Genomic DNA, 12,525 nt, shown 5'->3' on the forward strand with positions numbered 1-12,525 from the left:
AATCCAAGATTGAAACTTCGTCAAAAACTTTGAAATTTCAACCGAAACATGACAAAACCCATGTGTAGCATCTGATTTCATTTTTTTGTTTCGAAACCAAAATATTTTGTAAAATTTCAATTATTCCAAATATTGGTCAAATATATGAGATATTACTAGGTCGGTTTTCTTTACTTCTTTCTTGTGTCAACTTCACGTGGGACACGTTCCTCTTTAGAGTTTAGTCCTCCACCCCCTCTCTCCCCTTGTGTAACTCTTTTTAGAGACCCTTCTTAAAAATAGCTAGTGAAAGAAAAACCTTTTTTTACTATGAGGGGAAAAATAACAATACAGATCTTCTACAACGCCCTGCTCATAGTGGCCTATGCGGTCCAGACAAAGTACCATGCATAATGTCTATCTTATCCCCCCTGCTCGGGTAAGGTGTTTAGGTACAAATATGACGGATATTGCACGTGGGGCTCAGTCTGGATCACATAGGCCGCTACAGACAAGACGCCATAGAGGATCACGATCCAAAAAATAATGAAAAACCAAGGAAGAGAAGGAAAAGTCAAAGTCAAAATAAACGAGCAATGGGAAAAAGATGGATATCTACTTCTCAACAACTCTTAAACTCTTAATTAAAAGATTGGTTTGTCGCCTCAGTTAAAGGGTGTAGGTAGACTTTCCACGAAACAAAAAAATCAAAGAATATAAAAACTCTTTCTGGATCAGAGGATGAGGATGGATTTCATGGAAGGAAAGGGTACAGCCGTACTGGTCTAACATTTGACGTCTCTAAACCATTTCTCTCTCTCTCTCTCGTAATTCATGTAAAAACAATAATTAATAATTCCAAGCTAGTTCAAAAGTCCTTCTGATCTTTTCCATCTCCCCATTCACGTGGGACTTATTAAGATATTTTTTTTCGATTTTATGGAGATACATCGTGTTCCAATGGCATGACTCTTTTTGAATCTTGGCCTTTGTCATGGTTCTAACTCATCTTTAAAAGCTAGCTGTTAACGGGAGGATGTCAACTATCAAGTATCTGTAAGTCTTGGATTATTTGCATTGGATGAGAAATTATTATTTCTGCCTCCTATATGGAACCCAACACTTACTAATCCATGAGATGAATCAAGAGATGAGTATTAGATGGTACGTTATAGATTACAAGTCCCTTCAATGTGGTTGTGCTATTTTGCTTCAGCATTAGGGTTGCAATAGGATCAGATTGGGCCAAGTTTTTTAAAACCCCAACCTAATCTTGAGCTTCCTTAACTGGTCAGGGCCAAGAAAAATCCAACCTTGACCCGCCTTTAGGATCAGGCCGGGCTGACCATGGTGGGAAGGGAGATGCATGGTCTGGCCAGGCTAGGAAGAAGAAGAAAAAGAAAAAGACATAAAAAAGAAGAAAGACCAGGAAAAATAAGACAAGGTCGGGTTGTGTAGGGCTGGGCTCAGCCCGAGACCTCAACCCTAACTCGGCCCGACCGTGACTCAGGGACAGAAATTCTCAACCCTAACCTACCCTCAAGGCCATCTCAACCCATGCCCTGTTTGGGATCAGGATAGGCTCGGGCTATCAAGGCCAAACTTACACATTAGTAAAACCATATTCAGAACGGATCTGGATCCCTCTCCAGCGCACACTAGGACGTGTGCGTGTACACTCCAGGTGATTTTTTAGAAAGTTTTTTCCTTTTTAATCTAATAAGGGGGCTTAAGTGTTTGTCCAAGAACAGTAAACACAAGTCCTTTTCCAATGGACTGAAATGGGTCATTCTTTTCTACGTCATGTTACGAATGAAGAACAAATCCCAATTTGAATTGAACAACCCTTCTTATATATTGCTTCCACGAAGGTACCACAAATGGCCCACACATGAAAAAAAAAATAATAATCATATTAATTAAAAAGGGTCAATCTACAAGTTTTTATTACTGGAATGCCCATGATAAGAGGAAACTCGAATTATTAGTTTTTGGATTTGGAATTTTTGAAGAATTATTGCCGACAGGAAAAATTAGTTTCACAGCAACAGTGAAAATCTTTAGGGTAAAATACACGCACCCCTCTAGAATGCACTTAATATTCCTCGTACCTCCTAAACAGTTTAACATTTTACGTACTGCCCCTGTTTTACACCTCTAAATGTCATTTAAGTCCACACTAGATATTAAATGCTATAAAATGACCAAACTATTCTAAAATTTGAAAAGACCGAATTGCCCTGACTTGTTTGTTAAAATTTGAAAAGATTAAAATGCCTTCATCTTCCCCAAATCATCATCTTGTTTTACATAACCACCACCACCACCACCACCACCACCATTAACACCATCACCATCCCACCGTGAAGCCCCACGTCACTCTCTCCCCTCCCCTCCTCTCCTAAAAGCAAAATACATTGCTACCCATTGCCTCAGATAACTATAATATCAAACTAGCCCCAGAAAACATATGAAAGAAACCAAAAAACAGCTTCAATCTTTGTAACAGCCCAAGAACTTTGCTAAGTCAAAATTTACAGAAAAGTGCAAAAAAAAAAAACAAAATAAAGCAGGGCGGGGACAAAGCATCACCTCCTCCTATCCCCTGGATACTGCGACAACGGCATGAGCTCCGACAGTGGGGTCGATAACGGAGTGGGTAACGGAGAATTGCGACAAACAGGGCAAGAAGCATTAAGCCTCAACCAAGCATCTATGCAACAGAGATGAAAGAATGTCGACAATCGGGCATCATCCTCAGCATCTCCCCGTCCTTGTAATCACAAAGACATATCAAACACATGGAATCTCCACTCCCACGATCCCTCGGCTTGCAGAACGGGAACTTTGGGTACGAATTGATGACCATTTGATCGAGCCCAACACCATTCTCCTCGTCTCCGCCGCCGTCGTCGTCTTCGGCAACGAAGATAATGCGAGGGAGGATAACACCGTTAACAATTGAGGAGTCAGAGTTAGAGTCGGAGCTACTTGGGTTTGAAGAACGAGAACGGGAACGGGCGCGGCAGCAGACGTAGGAGGCAAGGAGGACAGTGGAGAGGAGGACAAGAAACCCTAAAGCGATGGCAATAGTGTAGCCAAGACCCAGGCTTGTGAGGTTCCTAAGGAAGTAACTGGAACTTCCACTACCGCCACCGTTACCGCTGCCGGTGGTGGCACCGGCAGAAGCGCTGCTGGACATTTTGCCGCAGGGTGTGAGATGCAGAGTTTCATCTCTGTGAGAAGAGTGAGACACATTAGCGGAGCCGGAGAGGTTTTTTTTTTTTTTTTTTTCCTTGGGAGGTGGGTGGGTATCCACAGCGGTTGCATTTAATACAAAGTTTAATGATGGGGGGTGGTGGTGGCGATGGTTGTGGTGGTGGGTATGTAAAACAAGATGATGATTTGGGGAAGATAAAGGTATTTTAGTTTTTTTAAATTTTAGTAATTAGAACAGGGTAATTAGGTCTTTTCAAATTTTAAAAGAGATAAAAGAATGGTAGTTTGATATTTTATAGCATTTAATACCTTGTGTGGATTTAAATGACATTTGTGATGTAAAACAGGAGTGGTACGTGGAATATTGAAAGATGGTATTTAGAATATTAAATCGCTTAGAGGTACGAGGAATATTGGGTGTATTCTAAGGGGGTACGTGTACTTTACCCAAATCTTTATGACGGAGCTCTGCCGCCATGGATTATTATTGAGCTTCTTTTTTTCTTTTTTGATAAAGGATTATTGAGCTTCTGTAGTCTGCTCTGTTTCGACTTTGATTGAGTATTTAGCATCACAAAATCGTGAAAAAAAATCAAATTCTTAAAATTTTTTGCTCTCTTATTAGAGACTGTCGATCTAGAACTTTTCGTGGGTTGTCGTTTCTTCCATTTTTTGTAGGTAAAAGGAAATTGGGTTTGAGAGAGGTTTAAGGCCATGATTTCCTGAGATCTACTGGAAGGAGCTTGCAGTGCCTGAAAATGGCGATTTGGTTTCACCTCCTACATGGGTTAGTAGTAACCCTTTTCATCACATCGGTGTCCGCCGTCGAATTCATCTTTAACGGCTTCAATTCTTCGGATCTGTTAATTTACGGCAACGCAACCCTAGAATCTCACATCCTTACTCTCACCAAAGACACCAATCTCTCCATTGGCAGAGCTCTCTACCCTTCCAAGATCCCCACCAGAACATACCCCAACTCCTCTCTCCTTCGTCCCTTTTTCACATCTTTTATCTTCTCCATCGCTCCAGTCCCCAACTTCCAACCTGGCCATGGCTTCGTCTTCATCTTCTCCCCACGCACAGGTATCGACGGTGTTAGCTCTTCTCAACATCTCGGCCTCTTTAACTGGACCAACGATGGCGATGCCAACAACCACGTTTTGGGAATCGAATTTGATGTCTTCCAGAACCAAGAGTTCAGTGATATCGACAACAACCATGTCGGCGTCGATCTCAACTCCCTCAGATCCTCCACCGCTCAAACCGCCGGTTACTGGGAAGACATCCATGGCACCTCCTCCTTCAAAGGTCTCACCTTGAACAATGGTGTAAATTATCAAGTCTGGATTGATTACTCCGATTCTCAGCTCAATGTCACCATGGCCCGCGCTGGAACAAAAAGGCCTCGAAAGCCTCTGATTTCTACTCCCCTCAATCTCTCCGATGTTCTTCTCGATGAAATGTATGTTGGGTTCACGGCAGCTACTGGAGTTCTAGTCGAATCACATAGAATTCTAGCGTGGAGCTTCAGTAATTCAAATTTCTCCATTGGCGATGCCTTGAACACTCGGAATTTGCCGTCTTTTGTTCCCCCGAAAAGCTGTATTTTTAGGTCCAAATGGTTCATCGCTGCGATTACCGTGGTGTCCATTGCTGTACTAGCTTCTATTGCAGGAATCGCTCTGTTTTTGGTTAGGAGGAATCGAAAGAAACAGAGGGACAGAGAAGCCATGGAAGATTGGGAATTGGAGTATTGGCCACACCGGATTAGTCACCAGGAGATCTACACTGCGACAAAGGGGTTCTCAGATGAGAATCTAATTGGGATCGGAGGGAACGGCAAGGTCTACAAAGGGGTTCTCTCAGGAGGAACAGAGGTCGCTGTGAAGCGAATTTCCCATGAAACAGAACACGGAGTTAGAGAGTTTTTAGCAGAGGTTTCAAGCTTGGGGCGATTGAAGCACAGGAATCTGGTTGGATTGCGAGGTTGGTGCAAGAAAGATAAGTGTAGCTTAATCCTCATCTACGATTACATGGAAAATGGAAGCTTAGACAAATGGGTTTTCGAATGTGATGAGAATTTGATGTTGGGTTGGGATGATAGATTAAGAGTTCTGAAAGATGTAGCTTCAGGTGTGTTATACCTACACGAAGGTTGGGAAGCTAGAGTTCTTCACAGAGACATTAAAGCAAGCAATGTATTGCTAGACAGAGACATGAATGGAAAGATAGGTGATTTCGGTCTTGCTCGAATGCACAGCCATGGCGAAGCTGCGAACACTACTCGTGTTGTTGGCACTGTGGGTTACTTGGCACCTGAAGTGGTTCGCACAGGCAAAGCTTCTGCAGAGACAGATGTGTTTGGTTTTGGAATTTTGATTCTGGAAGTGATGTGCGGTAGAAGACCTGTAGAGGAAGGGAAGCCAGTTTTGGTAGATTGGTTGTGGGAGTTGCTTGAGCGTGGAGAGCTCTTGTGTGCGGTGGATGAGCGGTTAAGGGCTAAGGGTGGGCTTGATGATGATTTGGTAGAGCAAGTGTTTCATTTGGGCTTGCTTTGTGCTTACCCTGATCCACAAGCCCGGCCCACTATGAGACAAGTAGTGAAGGTGTTGGAGGGAAAGAGTGAGGTGAATCTTGATCTTAATTCTCTTGAAGTTGAAGAAAGGGAAGGACCTGATGTGTATATGCTTGAGAAGATGAAGTCTAAATCCATGTCTTCTAAGTATAGGAGTCATGGTTCTAGCCTTGGGAGACACCCTACCTTTGAAGAGATTCGACAATTGCTCTCGTCGTCGACGGCATCTCTTTCTGACTCCGATGTGATTGTGGAAGGTAGATGATTGTGTTAATCAAGTATTAATACAGATTTAAGAAAAAGAAAGATATTAGGATAGTTTTAAATGTACATACACAAATCAAATGAGAGATGTAACTAATTGCAATGAGAAGGGGGTGTAGTGATACATGTGTATTTGATTTCTTATTCTTTTCAATATTTGTTCTCAAATTTTTTTTTCCCCATCAAATTGGATTTGTGTGTTCTTATTCTTCTAATATTTCTTCTCTTTCTTTTCATTAAATTGTCTGGTTGGAAGGGAATGAAGGGAAGGACATAAAATTATAATGTTTGTATAATTAATTTCAAAATATTTCAAAAAATAAAAAAATAAAAATGTATAAAGTAAAACGCTTTACACATTACTATTGTATACAACAACCCTTTAATATTGTCTCTCCTTCTTGACATGTAGACTCTCTTATTTACGTGTACCGTGCAACATCCCTCCTATGCTCCCATTAGCATGGTGTGGGAGATTTCATCCCACAACGTGTAGCCTACCCAGAGTATAATTATCAAATGAGAAATTTTTTTCCATGCTATCAATGTACTCGTACATCCTCTTAAATGGTTTTTCTTTTATAATTACTTTAAGAGATCTAACTAGCTCACATAACCAATGGTTACAAAAAGTTTTCTTTTTTAAAACAAAATCTCATTTTCCTTCCCTTTCTTTTACTTGCAACCAAAGGGAGCCATCAATAACTACCCTCACTTGTGAATTATGTCCATTTAGGTGACAACATCCTTGCTTTCGTAGGCCACCACTAATGGAATATGTTTCTGGTTAGGTAAAGATTAAACATAGTTTTAACAGATTTAATTAATATTGTGTGCAAACAATAATAATAAGAACAAGTACTAGTGGTCTAGTGGTAGAATAGTACCCTGCCACGGTACAGACCCGGGTTCGATTCCCGGCTGGTGCAAGTTCTGCGGGGATAGCTCAGTTGGGAGAGCGTCAGACTGAAGATCTGAAGGTCGCGTGTTCGATCCACGCTCACCGCACATTTTCTTTTTATATATTTAATAAGTCTACTCATTTTTAACGTGTGCATTGTTTCTCTTTTTATATTATTAACTCATATTGGTGTGTGTACTCACCAAACGTATTCCCTAGGATTTTGTTTTTTTGGTAAGACACCTATGCTTCTTTCATCCCATAGCTTAACGGAACTATTTTGATTTTGATGCAACTAACCCTATCTAGTATATCTAAAGGCTAGATTTGGTATGATTTCTATTTCAATTTTGAAATAAAATAAAATAACCAACAAATAGATTTTTGGTCAAGAAATTGAAATTGTTTGAATTGCATCAATTTAAAATATTTCAAGAATAAGAAATCCATTTGGTAGTTCAATTTCTGAGAATAAATTCTCTATATTTCTTTGAAAGAGGGTGAAAATGGCAGTGCAAAGGCAGGGTGGATGATGGGGCCAGAAAGGGGGTGGTGGTGGAGATGGTGATAGTGGTGGTGGTGGCGATGGTGAAGTGGGTGGTGGTGGGTGGGGTGATGGGGGCGACGATGGTGGTGACGGTGGTGGCAATGGGCCAATGGTGACGTGGTGGCAAGGAGATGGTGGTGGTGGTGAGATGATAAGGAGAAGAAAAAGGGTGATGTTTTATTTTTATCATGAAATTACTATTTTTTTTAATTAATAAAATCAAATAGATAGACTAAGAGTTCATAATTACATCATTTCCATGGAAAACAGACAACCGCGAGGGGCCCCGGGGCCCCCCACCGCCCCCCCCCCCCCCCCCCCCCCCCCCCCCCCCCCCCCCCCCCCCCCCCCCCCCCCCCCCCCCCCCCCCCCCCCCCCCCCCCCCCCCCCCCCCCCCCCCCCCCCCCCCCCCCCCCCCCCCCCCCCCCGGCCATTGTTTCCACATGGCAGTATTAGCAAAATAATGTAAGAAGGGTAAAATGTTAGAATCAGCCAGAGCTTTGAACTCCGTTGGAATGAGAAGATATATGTATAAGAGTAGGAATAAGAATCCACGACCAAGGTGTCGTATCAAGCAAGGGAAGCAAACGGACACCTCATTGCTATCAAAATATGAAATTACTACTTTGCACATCAAATTAACCATGTGCTCATTAAAGAGCAAGAGTAAAATCAATTTCAATTTCAAAATTGAAACATCTCCTCACCTATTTCAGAATTCTATACCATTTGATTTCTATTTCATTGAAATCAGATGCAAAGATCAAACCAAACAATTTCCGAAATAGAAATCACCCCATGAAATTGAAATAAAAACCATACTAAATCAGGAAATGCCTCAATTGTTACTAATCTGTCTTCGAAAAATAGAAAACAAGCACCAATCATATGTATTCATTAATTTATGCATAAACTCATAGGTGTATCCAATTCTCTATACAAAAAACAATGATTCAAGAGACAACAATCATGTTAACATACTTAACATGGAATGAATTAACTAATGGGGGAAACTTTTCTAACTCTTTGTGAGAGGAGACACGACCGTGCATGCTTACATGGCCATGTATGAAAACTTCTCCCATAACTTTCCCCTTAACTAATTCTCAAGATTTCTAAATTTCTACTCAATCTTTAATGTTAGAGAAGTCAAAAAACAGCTCAAGTGGCTTTTGGGCTTTGATCCTAATCAATCATCTGATTCTGGGCCAACACAGACCAGGTTCATTATGCAAACATGTATTGGTATCTTGGTCTCTTTGAATTTGACAGCTTAGGGATTGTTGACTCAGGTTCACATCATTCAAGGTATCCAAAAAAAAACAAAAAAAAAAAAAACATTTAAAATAAAAAGTTTTGTTTTTTACTTGGACCTAATAATGTTTACCAAACAATCTGAAATTGGACATAAAAATGTTTATCAAAGAATCTGAAACAACATTCAGGTTTTTATACAGCCTGATAAAGCATTTAAAGGATATTGAAAAAGTTAATATATTTAGGGAAAATTACAAGATTAGCAACAATTGGGTTTCACATTACAAAAGTAACCGGTCAAACTTTCCTTTAACCATATTAACCATTATAAAGATCGACATTACAAAACTAACCAAAATAGCGTTTTCCTTTCACTTCACTGTGGTTGATGACATTTTTACCCTCATTTTTTTCTTCCCTTTCTTTGCAATCGTTACCTTTACCTCCTAATTGAACACCAACGTTAAATTTTCCGACTCATCGTTGCAAATCCTCGATGATAGGAAACCCAGGAAACCCAACAACCATGATATTCAGAAACCGTTTAGCTTCAGCCCACCAACAACGTTCATAAAGGATTTCTCTTTGGCGAGAGAGAGAGAGAGAGAGAGAGAGAAAAGAACAGAGGAAAGAGAATTGATCTAAGTCATCTCTAACCCTAGGGAAGTCATAGAAGTCAAAATAGTTCTTTTCACAAGGTCCTACTAAACCAGTAGGTTCTAGCATTAAATGTAAGGGTATTTATATAATATTCTTTTATATGTTCTAATATAATCCTACTTGTATTAATACTCAGGCTATGAGGGACAATCTAATAATTAACCCATATGACCTAAACCCTAGTTTTCCTATAAATACCAGCTGAAGGCAGCAGTCTAGGTATTCCAAACTAGATATTCAGGGTGTAATACTTTAAGCAATCTTGTGCTTAAACCCTAAACCCTGACGTTAAATATTGTGACAACCAAATTACTAATCCACGACGTCTCTCTTTGACGACATTTGCTTCCCTTCTTACGATAAATGCTTAACATTTCCCTTTCAATCCATTTGCCCAAGTCACTAAAGCTATCTCTTTTCTGCATCCGTCATCGGAGTTTCGATCTCTTCAGAACTTTTCCGCTAGCTAGAAAGTAGAAAATTGATTTCTGTTTAGTTTTTCCGGCTATTCGAATGCAAAGCAACAGATTGAGTAGGGACGATACGTCGATACCAGTGAAATCGAGACAAGCGGAGTTCACGTTTAAGGGAAAATAAAAAATGAAAAGAAATTTGGATTCTAACATTAAGATCTGAGATCGCATGGTATCTCTAAATATGCCTTGATTTTAACCGTCGCCTCCTCACCTTGTCTTCTTATCTTAATATACTCAGAAAGTAATTGTAGAAGTAAAACCCATTATCAGAGAAATGGATTATCACTTGTTTGAAAATCCTTACTTCGATTCCACCTTCTAGATGTTCAGTATCATATCACCCATAACCCAGAAACCCTATAATGTTGGAGGTGCAGGAGAAGACTTGAAGTCCGGTGTAGGACAGTGTGAGCGATGCAAACCAGTTTCAGGGGAAGGGATTGCCCACGGAGAGAGAGAGAGAGAGAGAGAGAGAGAGAGATCGGTGCAATTTTAGGGACAAAATTGTCCAATTCGTAGCAGGTTATGTATAAAGGTTACTGTTTTGGCTATTTTTGTAATACCAATCTTTGCTGTTGATATATTAGTTAAATGAAAGATTAGATAGATAGTTTTGTAAAGTGAAACTCAATTGTAGTTAATCTTGTAATTTTCCCATATATTAAAAGGGTGAGACTTTTTCCGACCTGAGTGAGAAAAAGAAGGTTGTTTGATCGTGCCCCCTACGCCCAGTCACATGGGTGGCAAAATGACCATCCTACCCCTTGTATTGAATGCTTGGCCATGTGCTCCCATTGGCCCTTGTGCTGGTACAGGGGCCACATGATCAAGCAGCATTCTCTCTCCTAAAAAAAACCCATATAAGAGGCCGAATCTTGTAAGCTTGAATCTCACATTTCGGTGGTTCGGAGGATTGCTCATCTTGCTAGGGAAGCTAAGTTATCTTGTTGTATTGAAGAAAAACGTATTAGTTGTTCTATTTTAATTTTCTATTTTTTTTCTTTTTGTTTTAAAAAAAAATCTTCTCCGAGTATGAAGATAGAATCTCTTTCACTAATGGTAATGTATCACATAATTGGACTCTGGGTTCATCATCAATTCCCACCCTTATTGCTCATGGCCGAAATATCCTTCACTAGTCAATAGAAGGATAATGAGCGGGGAGAAATTAGAACCCTTTTCATTTGTATCTTATAAGATAAAAAGGTGTGGATTACAAATTTTTTTTAAAGCAAAACGGTGCTTTGTGTCACCCTTAAAAAAGACTTTGCAACAGTTGAGAAAAGAGTTATACGAGAAAAGGCCTTTCTGAGCCAATGGCATACACTGTGCTTCCTCATATGCCATTTTTCATTGTTTTTTTCTCTTTCCTTCAATAAATGAATAAATAATATTTATGTTAGATAATGGAGATTACCTGCTAACTTGCTTGTTCAAAAAACTATTTCCCCCCCCCAAAAAAAAATGGGAGAGGGTTTGCTACACGGGTAGTGTACAATTTCATGCCTTGGAGGAGGGGCATTATGGAAAAACAAAAAAAATAGAGGTGTATATGAGACATCTTATAGGGGATAGTCCTACAATAATCTGAGTCTTATGAGGGGTGCCTGGATGCAATTTTGAAATTAAATTGACATTGTACAAACATGAATGAATGTGTGCATGTGTGTGTGGATACATGTGTATTTGACTTATTATTCTTTCCAATATTTGTTCTCAAATTTTTTTTTACATCAATTGGATTTGTGTGTGTTCTTCCAAAATTTATTCTCTTCTTTTCATCAAATTGTATTGAGGTGTCTGGTTGGAAGGGAATGAAGGAGGGACATAAAACTATAATGTTTGTATAAATAATTTCAAAACATTTCAAATCTAGTTATAAATTACTTTACAAAAATAAAATAAAGTATAGAGGAATTTTTTTTTTTGCTAGAAATGGAAAAGGCTTTACACACTACTAGTGGTCTAGTGTATACAACAACCCTTTCATACGGTCTCATACCCTTTCATATTTTGATGAAGTCACTTTTCGTTTTATTTCAAGGGAGGCCAATGCTTTGGCGGATACCTTGGCTAAGAGGGCACAGTCTGTGGTGGGAAGGACTATTTGGCCTACTTATGATCCCTGTTTCTCTGTGTCACGTCACATTGATGATAGGCGTGTATCCTGTTTCTATCAATAGATGTTCTTTCTATAAAAAAAAAAAAAACGACATGTAAGCTCTCTTATTTACATACAGTGCAACATCCCCTCCCCTGCTCCCATTGGCATAACGTGGGAGATTCCATCCCGACAACGTGTAACCTGTCCAAAGTATAATTATCAAATGGGAAAAATATTTTCATGTAACCAATGTACTGTAAATTCTCTTAGATGGTTTTTTTTTAATAATTATTTTAAGAGATCTAAGTAGATCACTAAGTCAATGGTTACAAAAAGTCTTCTTTTTTGAAACAAATGTCATTTTCCTTCCCTTCCTTTTACTTGCAACCAAAGGGAGCCCACTCTTACGTCCATTTAGGTGACAACATCCTTGCTTTCGTAGGCCATCACTAATGGAGTATGTTTCCGGTTAGGTAAAGATTAAATACAGTTTTAGCAGCTTGAATTAATATAATGTGCAAACATTAAACAGAGGAACAA

The 12,525-nt window shown here is 39.6% G+C and overlaps 1 protein-coding gene, 2 non-coding genes and 1 pseudogene across 4 annotated transcripts; 3 read left to right on the top strand and 1 right to left on the bottom strand.

Moving 5' to 3' along the window:
- Positions 1-2,450: 2,450 nt before the first annotated feature.
- On the bottom strand, positions 2,451-3,301 carry LOC122639689 (annotated as a pseudogene).
- A 640-nt stretch (positions 3,302-3,941) lies between these two features.
- LOC122639688 (L-type lectin-domain containing receptor kinase VII.1-like) lies at positions 3,942-6,172 on the top strand. 2 transcript variants are annotated; one of them, XM_043832583.1, is made up of 2 exons: positions 4,338-4,480; positions 4,519-6,172. In XM_043832583.1, exons 1-2 carry the CDS (start codon positions 4,339-4,341, stop codon positions 6,039-6,041), a joined length of 1,665 nt encoding a protein of 554 aa, XP_043688518.1. In that variant the 5' UTR covers position 4,338; the 3' UTR covers positions 6,042-6,172. The 2 variants fall into 2 exon arrangements, with proteins under 2 accessions (XP_043688517.1, XP_043688518.1); XM_043832582.1 differs by having other exon boundaries at positions 3,942-6,172.
- A 726-nt stretch (positions 6,173-6,898) lies between these two features.
- TRNAG-GCC lies at positions 6,899-6,969 on the top strand. Its single transcript has one exon. It is a non-coding gene; the product is annotated as a tRNA-Gly (tRNA).
- A 6-nt stretch (positions 6,970-6,975) lies between these two features.
- Positions 6,976-7,048, top strand: TRNAF-GAA. The gene has a single exon. It is a non-coding gene; the product is annotated as a tRNA-Phe (tRNA).
- The last annotated feature ends 5,477 nt before the right edge of the window (positions 7,049-12,525 follow it).

Source organism: Telopea speciosissima, chromosome 9 (assembly GCF_018873765.1).
Source record: "Telopea speciosissima isolate NSW1024214 ecotype Mountain lineage chromosome 9, Tspe_v1, whole genome shotgun sequence".
In the NCBI taxonomy this organism is placed as follows: Eukaryota; Viridiplantae; Streptophyta; class Magnoliopsida; order Proteales; family Proteaceae; genus Telopea; species Telopea speciosissima.